General features: G+C 45.4%; 4 protein-coding genes across 4 annotated transcripts; 3 read left to right on the forward strand and 1 right to left on the reverse strand.

Annotated features, from left to right (window-relative positions):
* Positions 1 to 1,590: 1,590 nt before the first annotated feature.
* Positions 1,591 to 1,893, forward strand: SARC_03125 (hypothetical protein; the record flags this gene model as incomplete). The annotated part of the gene is made up of 1 exon (XM_014303091.1): positions 1,591 to 1,893. The coding sequence occupies one exon, from the start codon at positions 1,591 to 1,593 to the stop codon at positions 1,891 to 1,893; it is 303 nt and encodes a 100-aa protein (XP_014158566.1).
* Positions 1,894 to 3,189: 1,296 nt separating this feature from the next.
* SARC_03126 (hypothetical protein) lies at positions 3,190 to 3,426 on the forward strand (the record flags this gene model as incomplete). Its single annotated transcript, XM_014303092.1, has 1 exon — positions 3,190 to 3,426. The coding sequence occupies one exon, from the start codon at positions 3,190 to 3,192 to the stop codon at positions 3,424 to 3,426; it is 237 nt and encodes a 78-aa protein (XP_014158567.1).
* Positions 3,427 to 10,008: 6,582 nt separating this feature from the next.
* On the reverse strand, positions 10,009 to 10,785 carry SARC_03127 (hypothetical protein; the record flags this gene model as incomplete). The annotated part of the gene is made up of 1 exon (XM_014303093.1): positions 10,009 to 10,785. One exon carries the CDS (start codon positions 10,783 to 10,785, stop codon positions 10,009 to 10,011), a length of 777 nt encoding a protein of 258 aa, XP_014158568.1.
* A 2,418-nt stretch (positions 10,786 to 13,203) lies between these two features.
* Positions 13,204 to 13,970, forward strand: SARC_03128 (hypothetical protein; the record flags this gene model as incomplete). The annotated part of the gene is made up of 3 exons (XM_014303094.1): positions 13,204 to 13,306; positions 13,360 to 13,494; positions 13,588 to 13,970. The coding sequence occupies 3 exons, from the start codon at positions 13,204 to 13,206 to the stop codon at positions 13,968 to 13,970; spliced, it is 621 nt and encodes a 206-aa protein (XP_014158569.1).
* Between the last annotated feature and the right edge of the window lie 6,451 nt (positions 13,971 to 20,421).

Below are 20,421 nucleotides of genomic sequence, written 5' to 3' on the forward strand. Positions count from 1 at the left end.
ATATATTTGTATGGTAGACAAATTCTATTGATTACACAATTTGGAATTGTGCGCTGGTGGGATGGAGTTCACTTCTTTTGTGTGCTGATAGGGTTAAGGTGACTGCGAAATGACGAATCGAAAACTCCGATATAGGTATAAAACTGGTCGAGCACTTCTGTGTCATAAACGAGTATATTGGCTGAGTGGGCCGGGTGCGCGATACGAATTATAACACCCCCTCCCCTCCCCTACCCTATCAGGGAAAAAAAGTACTGGTGTTTGGGCCACACTCCAAACAAGGCGGCTGGCAACTGGGAGATAGAAAGCGTGTAGAAATGCCTGTTTCTTATTCGCTACTTTTCGATTCTGTGTTACGAATATCATCATTGAGTGCATAGATCTACAATCATTTAAATAATGAAGATGGCATTGGTGAGTCTCAGCACGGACCACTACTCCCCAAGATAATGTCGATGTTGTGGTATACATACACCAACTTCGCTTGATATGCGAACTCTAATCGAATATGTTCGTATTTTCACCCCTACGAGACTACTTCACATATGATTTTGATAGATATGTTGTATGTAAGGTTGATATATGGACACATGTGCTTGAAGCGAACTTAAAGTATCAATATGTACATATTTTCAGCGTGCTTTGTAGTTGTTATTTTGCCAAGTTTACTTATTTCATGGCATTCTGATTAGTGCTATCTGCTTACATGACCATATTAACGGTGCAGTTCCAGCCTCTAGCTTCAGCCTCCTAATGTAGAGTGTCGGGTCAAAATTCACACTCCGAAGTACCCTTACTCACAATAAAATATACTTTCGGGTCCAGTGGCTGGCGTTTTGGGTATGTAGCAGTTTTCCGAGATTAAGTGCGCCTAGATACTGGTGTCCAGGAATATAGAAGCATGTAGCTTGATTTCATGTATGATGACCCATGCATGAGAGATTACAGGTCTCAGGCCAGATTTTACAGCAAGAAACCCTCATTGATTTATAGAAGTCATCAGAGTTAGCTCACTCCCGAGAGCTAATCAAGTTGCTTAAATTATTCCCGAGAGAGGAGTTAATGCTTAACCGACTCTCGAGAGCAGATTATGTTTCTCAACCAACTCCCGAGAGTGGACTAAGGCTGCCACCCGCAACATTCAAAAAATAACCGCGGCTCTATGTGAGTCACAACCTATGCGGAAAGACATTATGTGATCGGCATGAGATTTAGTAGCAGTTAAGTTGAAATAGAATAGCATCGAGATGTTGAAGTGTTCTGCAGAAGGTTTCTCATTTTAACCATATGAGTTTTTACCCTGGCCAGCCCAAGTGGCTGAACAATAGCACAAACACCTTAGGTATAAAACCAAAGGTGAGGTCAGAAATAAATGTATACATTTGTACTTTATTCAAGTCTACTACATTGCACACTAACAATGCATGTGTAATAGAGTATCAACCGGTGTGACTTTTTTAACAAAAACTTTTCAAGAATAATCGTATTTTCCTTGCACGTTCTCAAGCTCACAGGCACATTGATGGTTTTGAAGCAGAGCAGCAATATGTGCGATGAACGCTGTTGGCCTGCATACTGTCATATCGAAATATGTCGGAGAATAAAGATCGATTTGGGGTAGCCACGAACACATTTTGTAGCCGGATAAACGGGTCCGCTAGACACACAGCTGCTACGGTTGATGACTCCTACAGTGAATTACCTGTTCTATTGAGCGATTCTGGTGATGAAGAAGAAGTAAGTCGTGTGGTGTCTGTTGGCACTGTGACACAGGTTCATTACATCGATGATGTTGTGCACACTGCTCGACCCGCGATGAGTCGCCATGCCTTACCTGTATATATACAAATTCCTCAACATACGACTAAGTGGTACATGCCTAACAAGAAGTAGGAACTGTAACCCCAGCAGATTGCCGTATTTCCGGCAAACTGGCCAATTCCTCGTGCAGATATATATTACTCTGGCTGTAACCGCTCCCGGTCTGTGACCTCTGCCAGGGCCGACCTTGGTAGCAATAGCTGGCCTTCTGCTCGTTGAAGCCTCTGGACAAGACACCCGACAGGAGGCCCAAGTGGGCATTTATCTGACGTGAACACGTCGCGATCAGGAACAGTAGGCAAGTCGCACACAATGCGACACTTGGCATATCCAAGGTTCTGTCCCTCATACCAGGATGCCGATAGGTGGTGGAGTCACTGGTAGCTGAGTCACACCACCTTAGCCTTTAAACGTAGCCCACATATCTCCTTCAATCGTTCACGGCCGCCGAGGCCCCAGGGCACACACCTCTCGTGTGGTATTTGGGCGCAGGTTGCGCTGTGTGTCACCTTGCGACAGCACCCTGAAAGCATCTTCGAGGTTCTGCAGAAGTTAGCTGTCTTTATGTGTGGCCGGGCGATGCTCAAAGTGTTCATCGATGAACTGGAGGCCCAGGAAGACGGCCCGGATGAGGCGGCTGAGATACGGCAGCGGAGTATTTGGTTGCCATGCAGAAGAGGTTGGCGCAGTACCAGATGGGGTGTCAGGTACATGAGTTGGTGTAACCTCTGAAGACAAGCGAAGGGAAACGAAGCGCGCCGGCATCTCTCCGCCATCAGAGGCATCTCTCTTAATAACATGGGTATCCGCGGCGGGCAGTACCTCTGGGGACATAGTACCCTAGACGGAGGTTTAAGACTGCACCGGAGGACCGCACCAGGGGACCGCACCGGAGGACCGCACCTACAAGAGGATTTCAGGACCGAACCAGATGACCGGACTTAAGTGGATTATTTCAGGACCGGACCAGGGGACCGGAATAGGTAGTGGAATAGGGAATTGATTGAGAGAGGAGGAAGTCTCATCGGACTTTATCATAATTTAGTAACTAAGAGACCAAAGCCATAGATACGGGTACTTTCACAATCATTGGTTGCTAGAGAAAATCTCGTCCCACATAGGAACGTGAATAATTAATACAGCAGGCGCCGCGTTCAAAACGGCACTTCTGACTGAGTTCACTTATTAAGACTTGACACTCTTTACTGAGCGCTAGGTCTTGACTACATTTTTAAGTGACCGTGAGAACTACTATAATTATTAAACTACGTTCTTTATAAATCGAACTAACTAGAATCATTTTCTTTTTCTTACTTAAGATATTGAAATGACTTATTACTCCGCCGGTACAAAATCTTGTGACAGTCTATGGAAACGTTTGCACGGAGTTCATCGTCAACTGCCTTTGATCTGTGCTTAGGTGGAGACAGTCTTTTCTACGATCAGACACTCGAGGGTAAAGGTAAAGCAGAAATCCACGTTACAGAAATCCATCGGTTAGTTCCTGAGGCCAAACACTCAATTTCTACGCTGGACAAGGCCAAACAACATCCTGAGTTGATTGCTGATCGGGAAATCCACTTGGGATTATTGACGAATGTATAGGAGGCCACAGATATCATTCATTTATTTCGTGGGCAACTCCGCCAACTTCGTCACATTTCCACGGCGGACGTTGACTCGACTACTGACAATGGGACGATGCAGGCGGCTTCGAAAATTTATTCCATGCATCAGGTCGCACCAACATCGCAAACACGGTGGGCTCCTCAATACCCAACACAGACAGACTGGACATTTACCTAACAGCGGGGGTGACGATATGAAGCAAATCAGCCCAGTGAAACGCAGAACTGGCCGCGGGAAGCCTACCTCAGGTGGCACCACATGACAATATACACGTTGATCGCGGGGAGCGTATGTTGAAACACGCTCAAAATCGAGCGCAAAAAATCCCGGCACCTGATGAGGTGCCGACAGAATCTTGTGGCTCTAGTAATATTCAGAAATCGTCAGCCGTACTTAATCTTCTGGAAAGAATCGTTTGGACCCAGCGGATTTGCACTTGGCAATGATCACTCTACAGAATTTGTCGTCATCGGCAAAGCGTTCCTTTTTATGTATTTCTCAGAGTGATAAAGTCTCCGCGGCAACCGTTTCATCAAGGTCAGGTGGCAGCGAATTTATTTCGTGACAAGCCACAAAGCCATCGTCGCCCACGTTCACCGGACGAGATGAAGGAGAATTGTCAGGATGCAGCAAATGTACCTATGGATACGTTGGAATACCGCAAACACCTTCCCGGTTCATCACTTGGATGACCCACAGGCGGCAAAAGGTTGTAAGCTATCAGAGCCTACTGAGAATTGTATCACTCTACAGCAGCAGATATGAAGGTGCAAGTCTTCCATCTTACTCAACGAATGATGCAAGCAGAAGTAGAGATGTAGAGTGTAGAGAGTAGCTGAAGGGTACGAGCCAGGGAATACAATAGACCTCTTCTCAAGTACGGTTATCTCATCTAGGAAAAACCCCTGGTCTGAGAGAATCGACCTGAGTCTTTATTTGTGTTTTCTAATTCACTAGACTCAGGATTTTACTTGAGTGTTTCTCTTAAACGCGGAGATTAGGTTTAGATTACCGGTTATACCGCTAATTTTTCTGATGACTCTAATATCAGGAATATTCCAACCCAAATTCCAAAAGTCAATGTTTGATGATTCTGAGATTTTGGGATTCGGATTGGCTTTTTGTTAATTTGGTCCCTAGATGCTACAGAGAGACGCATATAAGATGCGGGTGCGTTACAGGATCTGATTGTGCATCTAATGAGACTCTGAAAACGTACTCGATGACGTTCGACAAACGGACGGCGAAGGACTGGCCGCCTAATCCACAGGAAAACTATTACTGGGAAAATTTATTGCGACCGCAACAGATTCCGGGAAGATCGCGTTCACGCTCATACTTGCGAGCTGATGCGAATACACGAGGTAACCCACATGCACTACTAGCATCGAACCCTCGTGTTCGTTGTCGGTCGTGTTAGCAGAACCTCGCTCGGGACCAGGACATGCATATTAAATGTTTTAAACAACAGCGACTATCGATTTAGACCAACACATGTGCTCCCACACAAAGTGGAGATCTGATGCAGCGTAGATCGACCATGGGCTCAGCGACGCGCGCGCCACAGAGGTCAGGTAATAATTTCGGCCCTCGTGTTAGCTTAGTAGACGCTGGTCAGTTGCCTGATCAACCACCAGCAGAGACGGGAGAAAATGAATAAATGAATATTCATGACTTGGTCGACGAGTTATACGTACAAAGTAAAGATGAGTTGATGGAAGACGACCAAGGACCAGCAGGATGGGAAGAAGAGACAAGTTCGGATTGAGCTGTTGGGGTATCTACTGTGAACATGTGCGTGTCTTTTGGTCGGACGGTAACAAGAATTTTTGTAGTAAAAGGCTGACAACCGTGTATATGTCACTTTACAAGTGAACGACCAGAATATGTGACACGGGGCCGAACCGTTCAGTCATCACCTAGGCATCCGCAGATAAGGCACGCCTATCCGTTAAGCCACCAACTAAGGATAGCTATATTTATTTGGCGGACAAAGTGTTCTGCACTCCGCGCTTGGGTACAACGCACTCGACAAAGGATCAATATGGGAAAGCATCGACCGAGGGCTGTACGTTTGAGCTTATGAACATACAGGTAACATTGCTATAATTGTGGGTACGGATATTATGGGAAAACTGGGAATATATCTTACTGGCTTAATCGGAATGTTATGGATTCATCGGAGTGTTAGAAATAGATCGGAATGATATGGATGAACTGCTGGAGCCGATTAATCTTCGAATGGCTCCCGGCCTGTCAGAGCCGTAGGATGTACATCACCGTTTACGACTGTATCTGGACGCTAACGAGACCATCTTGGATGCAGCTCGATGCACACACCGGGTAGTGAAGAATCACTTTTGATACCTCGAGATAAATAATTGGGACTACGACGATAGACACGGAATTTTGTATCTGACAAGTACAAAATGCATGTAACAAAGCAAGTTCGCAAACAGGAACATGAGTTGGTCACCAATCATCGGACATCGATATCGTTTGTCAGCCTTCCCTTGCTGGTGGTACCCACGCTTACACTGTCAGGAAAGCTCATCAAAGTCCGTGCGTGCTTTGACTTACGGCAATTCAATGCTTTCGGGGGATCATTTCACACTGTCAAAGGTCAACGAGACTGTCAGTAACTTAAAGGGTTTGACTATAACCTTCCACGCTGGGATCACCACTCTTGGGCGGATTCAAACGGGCGCATAGTAGAGCACAGAGACTAGTAACAAACGCTACACATTCAAACGATGCACGCAATCATGGAGTAAACGATGCACACACTCATTAAGTAAACGATGCACGCAATCATGGAGTAAACGATGCACACACTCATTGAGTAAACGATGCAAACCCCTACCTTCCACGCTGGGATCACCACTCTTGGGCGGATTCAAACGGGCGCATAGTAGAGCACAGAGACTAGTAACAAACGCTACACATTCAAACGATGCACGCAATCATGGAGTAAACGATGCACACACTCATTAAGTAAACGATGCACGCAATCATGGAGTAAACGATGCACACACTCATTAAGTAAACGATGCAAAACCCTGTATTTATTAATCACGATCCTTTGTGTAACGAGACTTTCTCTACCATCGGGTTTGTGAAAATACCTGTCTCTATGGTTTCGGATGAGTCATCACCTTGTAAGTTACGGTCTATCGAGGCGATACTAGCGACTTAGAGTAATTAAACGCCTAAGTTAGGTCTAAGTTTAATTAAATTCAAAGGAAAATAAAAGAAATGAGTCTTTTAGTCTTTTAGTAAAGTAAGGTATGCCTCGTGAAAACAGCAATACTCTGAGGGATTGTGAGGCTGGGATATTCCCTATATATAATCCTCTCAGTACTGTTTCGCCGAAGGGATTTTATTTAGCTTTTCGTTGTCGCTCTAGTAGCAACTATTACTATGTTTCGTTGGGGCGAATCCGAGAGACTCATAAAATCCTATCTTTAGAAGAAGAAAAAGTAAAAATTAAAAATTAAAAATTAAAATACTCTTGATGTCCCTAGTTATTGATTTAACCAATAACTAGCCACTTATCAAGAATTACCGACTAGCCTTGATCAGACTGACAAATCTGGATGGCTGAATGGAGGATAAACTAGGCAACGCTAATAGTCCCTAGAAACCTATGTTCGGTTGAGCCATCTCGCTACCGAGGTATTAGATATAAATAGATTTGGAAAGTAAATATAGATATATTATTAGAACTAGTCCAAATCATATCGTTGGCATTTTAATCAGGCATTTTAATGGCCTTGTCTAAATATCTGATATGTAAAATGGAAAAGGTATTTAATTAATAGATTCGTTAAAAACCATTTAAGGAAAAATAAGTTTAGGTACTTTTAGGAGTACGTTTATATAAAAGATTCTAACGTGGAGGCCCGGCTATTACACAGCCCCCACCCAGCTTTGACCCAAGAGAGGCTAGTTGCTCACTCAAGCTGATTTTGGGATTAAAAAAAGCGAGAAAAGGAAAACGGGTCGAAACATTAAGTAGCAAAACATATATTTAATGTTTCTCAGGTGGAGAAGTTAAGCGTTCTCGGTTACCCTGTGAGTTTTGGGCTTAGGTCCAATAGGTCCGTGGTGGTCGACTGGACGCTTCTTCTGTTTCAATGTTTTCGGAACATACGAAGGATGAGTATTGCTCGGGATAAATGCTGTTGGCGGGTTAGTTTCAACTTCCGTGCCTTTAGATGATGATAACATGCTATCTTTTTCAGCTTGTGACTTATGTAGGCGCTTACGTCATTTCTATTAAAGGCTTTTAAATAGTTTTGACTGTCAAAAGCGTCTGAAGTTAATTCAGCCGTTGCACCGCCTATAAAACGTGTACGATAATATGTATATCCTTCTTCATCCGTTCTCCATAAAGTGTCTTTAAATTCGGAACGGTCAAGAAGGGCATTAGAATCATGTCTTCTTGCGAGGATAATCTCAGTAGTCGGAATCCTGCTAGTGCCTATATTTAGAGCACTAGAACCGTCGGGGTTATTTACCTCAGTTCCACTTTTAGTGTCAGCTACAGAGATTATATATGGTCCTATCCATTTAGATGTTAATATAGTAGCATCGGAATTACATTGACGGATGTTAACTCTGTCTCCCACATGATACTCTGCTATCTTCTTGGTAGCATTCCACCTATTCTGCCTTTTTAATAAGGCCACATTGCGTGTTTCTCGCAAGCAAGGATATACAACGTTATGTATGCGTTGTATCTTCTTGAGGAAATACCCTAAATATACATGGCCTACATGGAAAAGTCACTAAATGTACATACAGATTTACGGGTACGTTTTATAATTGCCCAATTAAAATCGCTAAATGCGATATTCAATTTCTTTCTCAAACTTTTCAAACAAAAAATTTAAAAAGTACATTTAGAGACTTTTTTATGTACATTTAGTGACTTTCCAGTGCCCGTGTCTATCAATGCTCTGAAAGTACGTCCGTTAACTTGCACTCGAATATAAACTCGGTTATCAGAAGACAGTAATGGGTCCTGTATCGCCATCACTTTCCTAATAATATTAACAAATGTGAAGCTCATATCCGACTCAGACACCCTCATATCTCATGCTCGATCGGTAACAGTCTCTCATATACCGTGGTCCTGGTCTGGTTCCAGTATTGTGTGCTCGAAGTCTTCCGTGAGTATCGAGCTGATGTGTACCTCTGTAGCTGCTGATGGTGGTACAAAACTGTCGTCGTTTGTAATCGCGTTCACCTGTACTTGCGGAGTCGGGCGTGTAGTGACCAAGTCTCTGCCTGGGTTGTTGGGCTGTCCCTGTCCTAAGGTTGGAGCTGCGGATAGTCTGTGTGCCGGTTGTGCGTCTCGCGATGTGCGGTTGGTGTCACACGGCCGCGCCCTGCCGTCCGTACCCCCTGGGGGCGACGCTCGGAAATGGTGACATCACGAAATATGACGTGAACCTGGCGGTGCTTGTGCCTGACATCCAGCACACGTTGTAGGTAATGTCGGCTGGGGTCGCTGTGCCCAGTTCTGTTATTGTCGTCGAACCGCCTGCGGGTTAAGGCGGCTATTGGTGTAGTCATGAGCCCCATTACTTGGTGGACCTTCGTGATTAATCCGGTTCTGGAGTCGAGCCGTAGTGCACTGCTGTGCGTCCTGAATGTCGGGACTCAACAACTGTAGAAGCTCGTGAGTCTTCATTAACTGCCATTTGGGATGCAATTGTAGAGTGCGTTCATATGTACGGCCGTTGAGAGCTTCCTCTAATAGTTGAACAATGCAGTGGTTTAATAAATTCTGTTGGAAGTCTGCATCCGTCTGGCATCGTTCACGTGCCATCCTGTGGTTCTCCATGAGCTATGTCATGTTCCATAATAGGGATGTGCATGTTGCGGCTGTGGCCCTTGGCAAGCTTACGAAACGCGGAATCAACAGTGGCTTGAGTCTCGTGCGAGCAAATCTGTTCGATTTATAGTTGTGGCATCCACATCTTCAACCGTTCAGAGTTGTCACGTATGTAATCCAATGTTGACTTCTCAGCCTTAAAGTAAGATTATACCTTGTGGAACCACGTAAGGCTCCAACTCTCGTCTAACCCTGCGATTTGCGCGTTCTTAAAAACCTCCAGTAGAGCCCCCATTCGTGTCCCGTTCCATGATGTCGTGGAGGTGGTATCTATTCGAGGGCCAATAGGGCCGTGTACGAGGTGATGGTACCGGACGCTTTTCCACTGAACGGGACTCTAGCGTGGCTCGAAGTGTTTCGATCGCTCCCCTAAGAGCTTCAGCTCGAGCCGTAATATTATCCTCTATTGCTTGGCATAACTCGTCGCTCAAGTGTAGTATACGTGCGTATAGCACCTGTCGACTTTTCTCAATACTCGCCGGTGTGGGTGGAGGTGTGAGCGACGTCGTCTCCGTTCGCTTGGGCGTCTGTACATGCTCACTGGTTGCTGCCCTCTCGAACGACTGTCGCTGTTGTTGTTGGCGATAGGTCGTGCTCATTTGGTCCTGCCTGTTCTTGAGCACTTCCTGCCCATGTGGCTTTTGTTTGGTCAACACCTACTCACGTGCGAATTCTTGGAATGACGGAGCCTCCTCCAGAGACGACAAAGTCTCTTCCTCCTTGGAGAGTTGATCTGCCGACCCAGGTGATTCGTACCCGAGTCCATGGTGCTGTTGTGAACGGCCTTGGATACGAAACGTGGGATTGTCCTCCCTACCTCGTGCCCTATGCCCCCGTTTATGTGGGCTAGTCAACGCTTCGTGCGCGGACAGCACTGTCGTAGGTCGTTCTGAAGATGTACGCTTCAGCCTTTGTTCGTACTTCTCCAAGAGCGACTGTTGTTGTGCCATGAGCTCGGTTAGCTTCTTTGTCGACGACTGGCCCTGCACTGTGCCCTTGTTGTTGGAACGACGGCGGTGTTGCCTACGCTTATTGGGTGGGATGCGTGGTTGCTCGTTACCGGAAGATGAGGCACCAGAGATACCCGAAGACGAACAGGAGGACAGCCTACTACTAGCTACATGTTCACCAGTAATGGACTGCCCCCTGTCCGCACGCAGGTCGGGATATCCTTTGGCCTCGTCATTAATTACAACGTCTTCCTTTGTTAGGCTGATATCACCCCTGGGTGTCTTAGATGCCTGTCTATTGTTAGCCGTTGCTGGGTGATGAACCTCTCCATCCTGTGGTTCCATCCGTCCGTTCTCAGCTCGTTGGCCGGTATGGTCCGTGACAGATTGGCGGCGCTTAGTCCCTCGACAGTCTATGTCGTCTTCCTCCCGACGTTCAGGGGTCAGATGTTGCTGCCTACGGCTTTGACGTAGGTTGGACATAATAGTACGTTGTGTAGATCAATGGATGTTTGGACATGTATGTAAATGTCCTCGAAATAGGTCGAGCATAAATACTTCTCCGTCCTAGAGATCGTTTCTCATCTCAACAAGTCTCGACACTGTTTGCCTGGAAAGATTTATTCCGTGCCCTATACTACGTTCCTTTTCAGAGTGGTACATTAGTACATGAATCCTGCTCATGCCTCCAGCAGACTATGGTGTTTTTCGATGAAGTACTTGTCGGGGTTCACCATACACTCCTTGGGTGCTACTCCCACCTCCTAGTGGAGTCACATCCTTCTTCGGCGACCTACTTTTGCTCCTTAGAGAGCTCCACAGCTCTTGCTTTACTCCCCTTCCTTCGCCAATCTTACTCCCTTGCGCAGCTGCACGTGCCGTCGCGGTTATTGGTATGTAACTGCCCAGTGTCGGCCTGTCGTGCCCTACGGAGCCCTCTGCATACCTCTAGATCCTGCTTGGTACTTTCCTTCGAGCACCTCTAACACGAAGTCCTGCTTAGACAATTAGTTCCTAGTGCCTCTGTGGATTCTAACTGTGCATTATATAATTCTTACCTCGACATCCCCTAGTTTACCAAATATCACCCTTGTCTATGTACTGTAACTTCTAAGTCGGTTCTTTGATTTACAGTGAGACTCAAATTGTACTATTAGTCCGCATCGTACCACGATCCTATTGCTAACCTCTCTGTTCCATGTACCTGGGTACCATTTGAATATGTACATACTCTCTACCCATTCGATCTCTCAATTTCGTCAAGAAGAATCTCTCATACCACGTTAGTGACGTTCTATGCCTATGATATTATGGTATACATATATAATTGTTTACGCTGACTTGTTCTTTGTGTCCTTACTTGCTTTCTAACCATCGTTTTAGTCCCTTTCAGTATCTTCTAACTGGGACATTGCGAAGTACTCTTCCCTTTTTCTATGCCTAGAGTTAGGGTGTATTTCTTGTAGTATTGTATCTACTTGCTTCATTTACCATAGGAGCAACATTCCTGATTATATTCCCGAGTTCTGCTATGCATACAACACATTAGATCTTACTCACTATATACACTGGTTTCTTTTCTCTAACGCAATTCCTACTGAGCATCCTCTAACCCAAAAATTTCCAGAATAGGGTTCTAACTCGATATCTAACCTACAATCTCACCCATACTATTTGTTACTACAACATATAATTACCAAACTATTTTGCACCATCGTTTCTACTTAACAGATCGTCTGGCTGGACCCTCGTCTTGGCCGTTTGGCCCTTCTTGTCCTGGATTTCTGTTCCTGATTCGGTTGCTTCTTGGGTTTGATCGTAGGCTCCTTGGGTTCGGTCGTAGTGTCGTTGTTTGCCTCCGTTCTTGGAGACACAGTAAAGTTAGCTACCTGTCTAGGAAGCCTGAAACGTTCGAGCTGTCTAGCCATACTGATTCTATTGAGCCTGAATCGTCCTTTGCTCGGGTAGGTTCTGAAAGATTTCGTCATTTTGTCGCGCCATCTTACTTTTGCTATTATAACAATCGGTATTCTCTTTCTTCGTTCGTCGTATTCCTGTAGAAAAATATAATAAATTTCATTCAATTATTATAAAGTAGCTTATTTCCTAATTACTAATAAACTCACAACTTCCTTGGTAAGTTAAAAATGTGGTAAACGAACGCTTCAATAACTGTATCGCAATGTTCTTCCTCTGTAGAGAGGGAGACGATGTCCATTTATTAGTAATTGTAAAATTAGTGACTCTAAAAGTGAGTTATAAGTCATGTGCTGTAATAGTCAGCAAAAACCACGTTTATCAGATTATTCTGATAAACTGTAAAAAGCTATAATAGCTAAAATAAACACTAAAACCTAAATACTTGTATTCTGACCACAAGGCGACAGGTCGACCCAGTCCCCATATAGGTCAACGTCAACACCAACAGTGGCAACAACGGCCAACAGCGACGGCTACAGCAACCACATGTAACAGCTGCCGGGCGCAAGCACCTTCAGACCTCCGGCACATACCACGGTGCCACCACTACAGGGTTTACGGTGCCACCACTGATGCAGGACAATAGATCGCGATCGTCAGATACAAATATTCACAGCAACGTACAACGCTACCGCAAGGGCAAGAACGCCACCAGTCGCAATTTTCCAACAGGCGGCAACGACAAACATGTCCACACTACAGGTTAATGTGGTCATACAAGAGGACGTCCCCAGGAACGACACTCAGTCTGCCACAGAGATACATATACATTCGATCTTGACGGAGGAAGCTGGACAAGGCGACGATTCCTATCCGACTACACCGCAGTCGTCATGGACTCCGTTCTCGGAGCAACCCTGAGACGTCAGGGTGACCGACGATGATGTAGCACTTACGCTGACACAGATATGGCAGGCAGCAATGGCAACCCAAGACCCACTGCTGTCTTCCGATAACCGTGTCTATATCCAACTGCAAGTGAATAGGCGTACATTCCGTGCGTTGGTGGACACCAGTGCCAACCGTAGCTGCATTGCTCGGTCATCCGAGACCTTTTAGGACGACCAATCACACCAGCACCAACTGGTTCGTTCATATACTTAGCAAACAAGGCAGCCCGTACTCCTCGGCTGGGAACAACAGAGGTACTACCTATACGTTATGGTTCCGAGATTATCAACAGGCCGTTTGAACTGATGAATCTACCCGACGGTATCGATATCATACTTGGGCCCGATATGATGCCTAATCTAGGATTATACCTGGGAGGGATATAATCACCGCCGACACCTATCGACCCAACAGAGCTCGACGACCTTCTCAAGCCAGTGGCTCGCCGCCAGCCCCCCGACGTTACCGAACCAGACGGAGTGCGGGCACGGCTTGCCACAGTTTTAGAAACGAACGCCGCTATTGAGGACAATGTACGTTGTCGCTTAGAGGGGAGTGAGGTGGCGATATCAGTCACCCGCGAGCAAGCAATGAGCATGAGAAGGTCAACACGCAATTTCGTATCCGATCGATGGCTTCCGTACGTCGACGAACAAGTACAGAAATGGTTAAAAGACTTGGTGATCACGAAGCGTACGACACCGACGACGGTTAATCATCCACTTCTAGCGGTTCCGACATTCGACAGTACCGGGGGAGAAGAACGTACTACCGGACATGCTCAGTCGGATACATGAAGGAACGGCGGAGACGGATGTACCAGAGGTGCTGTATGCAGACTGCTGGCAACTATTTCCCAGCTATTTTTAACAGGCTCAACGTATCGTTGGCCATAACAATATAGACGTATTCGCAGCACCTCACAACGCTCAGCTGTCCAGGTTCTGAACTAAGAATGACCGCAATGGGGCGTTTGACCATGACTGGGCGCTGGTCGATGGATGGATAAACCCGCCATGGAAACTGATACACCGCATGCTACGGAATATCAAAACAGATAACCCTAAACCCTAAACCCGCGAGCACCATGGTTTGACCTCTTCAAATCATTACTGCAAGCCGAGCCCGTGGTAGTACCCCGAACCCCGCATACATTTCTGAAATATGCGAAGTATGCTTGCGGGAAGGCTCCATGGGGCCACACGGTGGTGGCACGAGTGAGCCCACCGTCGGGATTCCAACTAGCAGAGCGCTTCACACAACGGTTAGGATACGCCGAGCCTCGTCACACACCACACCATCAATGTTTGGACACTGCGCGGGAGATTTCCGTTGCGTTGACTAGTGAAGCGGCACAACCAGCGTTCGAGAATGCCACTCCGATGGAACAACAACGGCGGACACAACTCACACAGGCGCATCATGAGCAAGGCCATCACGGCGCCGCCGATACTGTCCAACAGTTGCAACAGAACGGGTATGTCTGGCAGGGGACGTTTGAACTAGCTACTAAAATCAAACGGTGATGTGGTCAGTGTTTGGGCCAGGACACCTTGCGTAAAGGGTTCCATCCGATGATGAGTATTGATGCGAAGTACTTATGGGACCATATTCAGGTGGACTATATCCCAATGTCGGTGACATCCTCCCGACAGAATAAATTTGTTTTACATGTGTTAGACGTCGCATCCGGATACTCGATATTACGCGCCACACCCGATAAGACTAAGGAATCAACCGCTCAAATGTTACTGGCCATCCTCGGCGAACATGGATTCCCACGCAAGCTGCAGACCGATATGGGGACGGAGTTTACTAATAACATGGTAGCTCCTATTGTCAAAGAAGTAGGTATACTCCATAAGATCTCGCCACCATACAGACCGCAAGTACTGGGCGCAAAAGAACGTCGACACAAGGAGATAACACGCTCGACACGCATCTGCTGTGAGGCAGTACCTCAGGCATGGGACGAACGGCTACCGTTTACCATGCTTTACCAGAATTTGCGTATCTCCCGACGACACAAAAGCGCGCCGTTTAGCGTATATTTCGGCCGCCGTCATGTTCCGTTTGCAGATTTTACCGACGATGTTCCCGAGCAACAACCCGTGACCAATGACACGTGGGCACCACGGCTGAACCAGCTGCAGGATACGATTTTGCCTACGTTGCATTAGATCACTACGGCATATACGGACAAATTAACGAAGACATCTGACCGTCTACATGCACTTGACTTGGTTCACTTCGAGGAAGGTGATGTAGTAATGGTGAAGTCGGAGGGACGCACTTCCAAAGCTATGCGCCCTCTGTTTGGCCCGTATGTAGTCAAGCGTCGCAACGGTCAGGGCTATGATCTCACACATAGAGATGGGTCCACCCCCCAGGAGTTTAAAGGGAAGCTGGTTCGCGTAGAGTTACTACGGTTGGTTCACCGCAGTCCGGACCCTCCATTGCACGATGATCTGTGGCATGAAGGTGGCGCAGCATTCCGTCACATTATCAAACATCGGACGAACGATGATACGGGGAAGCTGGAATACCTTGTGCGTTGGCGTGAGGGAGTGCCAACAAGGGAAACAGTTGATGCTTTTGACGATGCTAATGACATTGTAGCTTATCATAAGGATACACAGACACGAGCCAGGAAACGTCGCAGTGACCAGTTGTAAATAACACCCAGATGTTTATAGATATACATATATTTGGTTAGTTACATGTACATAATGTTTAGTCACCAGCTTGAGTGGTGAAGCACCGTTTCAGATCATGAACGATGCAGGTGACTATGGCATAGGAAGATGTCTGTTCCAAATTGTAGATGGAGTCAGAAGAGATATACTCTATTTCTCAAAAGGTCTCAACCCTGCACAAAAAAGATACGGGACAAATACTAAAGAGTTGTTAGCACTCGTATACAGTCTGAAACATTTCTCAGAATACATCAAAGGCGGCGATATAACATTGTGGACAGATCACAAAGCGATATGCCATATGAACAAGCAGCAAACGCTGCATCCCATGCTCGCGAAATGGATAGCGAAAACATTACATCACCACTTCACTATCATACACGTGCCAGACAAAGATAATGAAGTTGCTGACAGATTGTCAAGACTACACGAAGACACATTCAACATCCAAACATCGAATGTGTTGAAAGAAGCAAATGAGCACATACACAATGGTCAGGAATACACTGACCTAGAAACAAACATGCCCATCTTAATGTCTGCCATAGACTGGAAACTACATCCACGATTCACCAAAGAACAAAACGCGCTTCTACAAAAGTGGGTAGATGAAATAAACGCATGGGCGAATCCTCCCTGGGAACTAATACCAGATGTGTTAGACAAAGTCACAGAGGAAGCCACAAGCATTACGATTTGCGTTCCGTACTACCCAAACGCAAAATGCTTCCCCAAATTCTTGTCATTACTGGAACAAGATCCAATGATAGTCGAAAACACAAACAACACATTCCTAAAGAACGGCACAACAGCATGTGGCAAAACACCATGGGGGGTCACATTAGTAGCCAAAATAGGCACAAAGTCCCCATACTTCGACCAAAAACTAACGCACCCTGCAGTGAACATTGCACTCATACACATCGCGGACGAGTCCGCAGAGCTAAACACAGTCACGTATCAAGACAGAGTCACACGCATAGCCCACGACCACACAGTGGGTCACTACACTGTCAAAGAAACAGTGAACAAACTCATACTAGATGGTCACACATGGTCTAGACAAAAGGAACAGGTCAACCAATATATTGAGGGCTGTGTACCATGTCTCAAGAACAAAATTCACAAAAAGGGATTCCACCCTTTACAATCAATAACCGCCGCATTCCCGGGCGACAGAATACAAGTGGATATCATAGGTCCTTTGATAGACTCAAATAGAGGCAACAAGTACGTTCTGGTATGGTTAGTTGTAGTTGTATATTCATCATACGCTATACTTAGACCGATGATGGACAAGTCGGCAGCTACCGTTGCACAAACACTAGTTTCAACCATGTGTGAACATGGAATTCCACAAGTCATACAGACGGGTCAGGGCACAGAATACGTGAATGACATACTCCCAAAAACCATTGAGCAGGCACCGTCACAAAACTTAATGTGCAGACCGTATCAACCCAAAGTAATGGGAGCGAATGACTGCTCGCACAGGGACCTCATCCCTTTACTACGGAAATTTGTTGAATAAAATCCAGGTAACTGGTGCTCATGTCTCCCATTTGTTCAAATGGGCCACAACCTGCGTTCCTCACGCAGACACAAATCACCAATGTTCAATGTGTACTATGGGCGACGACAAAACCAACACACCAATTATGACTCAACGGTCAGTGCACCAGGTAAAGCCATAACATGGGAAACACGACTACAGAATCTAGTGGAGTCAATACGACCACAACTAGATGCCAATGTGGCACAATATCAAGAAAAAAAATGCGCGCAGCATTTGATCGCAAATATCAAGAGAAGTATGTACACTTCCAGGAAGGGGACCTTGTGATGGTTCGTTACCTAGGTGAAATGAATAAAATGACAGCACCATATGGAGGACCGTACAAGATAGCAAGCAAAGAGGGCAACAGATATTCCGTTCGTAACCTTGATGGCACTCGCGCCCCCGAATATCTTAACTCAGTCAATGATTATGTAATTGGTTAAGCCAAGAAGGCTAGCGAATCCAAAGATTCCACTACCAACAACCAAGTCCAACCATCAGAAGAGACTCAATTCTCCTCGATACTAGACCATAGAGAATCCACCAGAGGTGGAGGAACCCAGGACTACCTATTGCAATGGACAGATGGAGAGCGCACGTGGACACATGAATCAGACATCACAGATCCAGATATTCTTACGATATACCGACAGCGTAAACGACACAAGCGAAGGCAATACAGGCCGTAGAAGTCAACAGCAACCAGGACTGATGAACGATCAGCGAGCAACAGGCAGCGCACGAGAAGGGGAACTTAGCCAAGTTTCACTGACACTAAAGGACACTCCCACTTTCTCACCTTGAAGCATGCTCTGCCCACACGCCAGAGGGATAAGGACCAAAGTCTCGATGGAGAGCCACCGTTGAGATGCGTTTTCCTAAGCCAAGTTGAGATCAACCTATAGCACAGGTCATGACTGACTCCGATGAGCGTGATAGAGTACTCCTGTTATCCAGTATAAAATAATTCAATAAGTAATATGCTAGAATGGATAATGGTGGCAGGTTTTTCATCTTATGCCCCCTAAAAGACAAGTTTTTCCCTGTACAAAAACACCAACATCTAGATAATCTAGTCCTATAAGATGTCATTTTTACTCCTACGCAGGCTGAGAAACATAAAGTTGGGGGGGCTGTAGCATCCAGGGGCCATATTATCAGAAAAGCCAATCCTAAACCCAAAACCCAGGATTATCAAATACTGAGTTTTGAATCTGGGATCCAATATTTCTGATGATAGAGTGATCAGAAATATAGCGGGTTTACCGGTAGATGATACCGGGACTCCCGCGTGTGAGAGAAACACTTAAGTAAATATTGAGTCTAGTGTAGAAAATACTCAACACAAATATAGAATCAATGCGAGTCCTTCAGCCTAAGACTTTTACCTGGCTGTAGGATTCGCACTTGAGAAGAGGTCCATTGTTTCTTCTGGTCGTATCTTATTAGCTACTCTCAAACTCTACAGTAGTCAAAACCGAGTAATCCTTCCTAAAGCCATAGCACTTCCTTCAACGACACTTCCACACCCGGTAGCCAAAATTCGATCATTTGTCAAGCCACTGCACGTTGTCTTTCATCTATAGTTGCATTACCATGCAAAACGTCTTGATCAGCACCACACGGTTGTATTTGTCACCTCACATTCTACTTCTCGGCTTTACTGTCCTATAGCCCAAGTACCATTTTCTGAATTTTAGTACACCCCGTGTTGTAGTCGCATGAACCTGTCGCGAATCTTCCCTCAAAAAGACTAACTATAGGTTCTCTGTGCCCTGGATGCTTCAATTGTAGCATAAGAATGAAAGACGTAGCCAATGCACATCACAACGTCTGTATCAACTCTACTACACCTAAAATAAATTTGGATCCTTTCCTTGATATCAGCACCAATTGAATATACTCTTTGTGCATACAATCTCTAAGTTAAAATATTCGTTGACCATGGACCCCTCGTGTCCTTAGCAGAGTTAATAGTTGCACAGTAACAACGTTTTCACGACACGTTTACCATGCATTTCCAATTATGTCCAACATGTGTGACTCGTCTCCATGCATATATTTGCAACTACATCATCCAATTTAGTGTGCACGTTGCGTCCTACCCGCTTATCTCCTGTTCACGGTAAACATCAGTTCTTTTGAATATATAGAGCGAATAATCCAATCATCAACATAGTACTGTACTATCCAAGCTGCGAAATACTAAAGGGAAAAGTACACATACTCACAACAATATCGAAATGTTCGGTGAGACGAATATCAAGCTCCGTAAGCAATATATGCTCTATGTATTCAGCCATATGCTGTTGTAGATGATACTGGATTGCCAACGAAGATGAAAACCGCATCGGTTGAAATGGTACAGAATGCAGTTGGCAAGCAATTGGCGTGGAGACGGAAGAAGGTGATTTGTACATTAAAGCAAGCATTAAGAAATTTAAGACCCAGCTACAAACGACCGAATGGAAAGCAGCTGAATAAACAAACAAGCAACAAATAAACATACATATACACGCAAACTTAGACGAGCCTACTAGTCTTGGACATAGTTGTATTAGTACAAAACATATTGACTAATAAATTGTGCCATAATTACCCTATAGCCCTGTAGTTAAAAAATGATGTTCGATACAATCAAGCCCTAGAAGTCTATAAAAAAAAATGTCGATCGTTACGGTAACTGACAAAACGTAGACGCAAAATAATAATAAATAATGGTGTTTTGCATGCACAAAATTATCTTTTGCACGTTTTGGTGTTTTCTCCTGTGGCTGTGACGGCTATAAAATGGCTTATAGGCCTAGACAGGTGGTTGGGAAACTTTTTAGAATTAATATAACTAGTACTATGGGCAAGGCTCCAAAAGTGTACCCAGTGGGTACTGTAGGATACAGTAGAATTAAGTTTCCGCGGCCGACATCGGCATTTGCTGACCTTTCAGACCACGACGGTAGGTTCTATGGCTCTGTATATGGCGAAGACGTTGTGTAG

This window comes from Sphaeroforma arctica (genome assembly GCF_001186125.1).
Source record: "Sphaeroforma arctica JP610 unplaced genomic scaffold supercont1.153, whole genome shotgun sequence".
Lineage (NCBI taxonomy): Eukaryota > Ichthyosporea > Ichthyophonida > Sphaeroforma > Sphaeroforma arctica.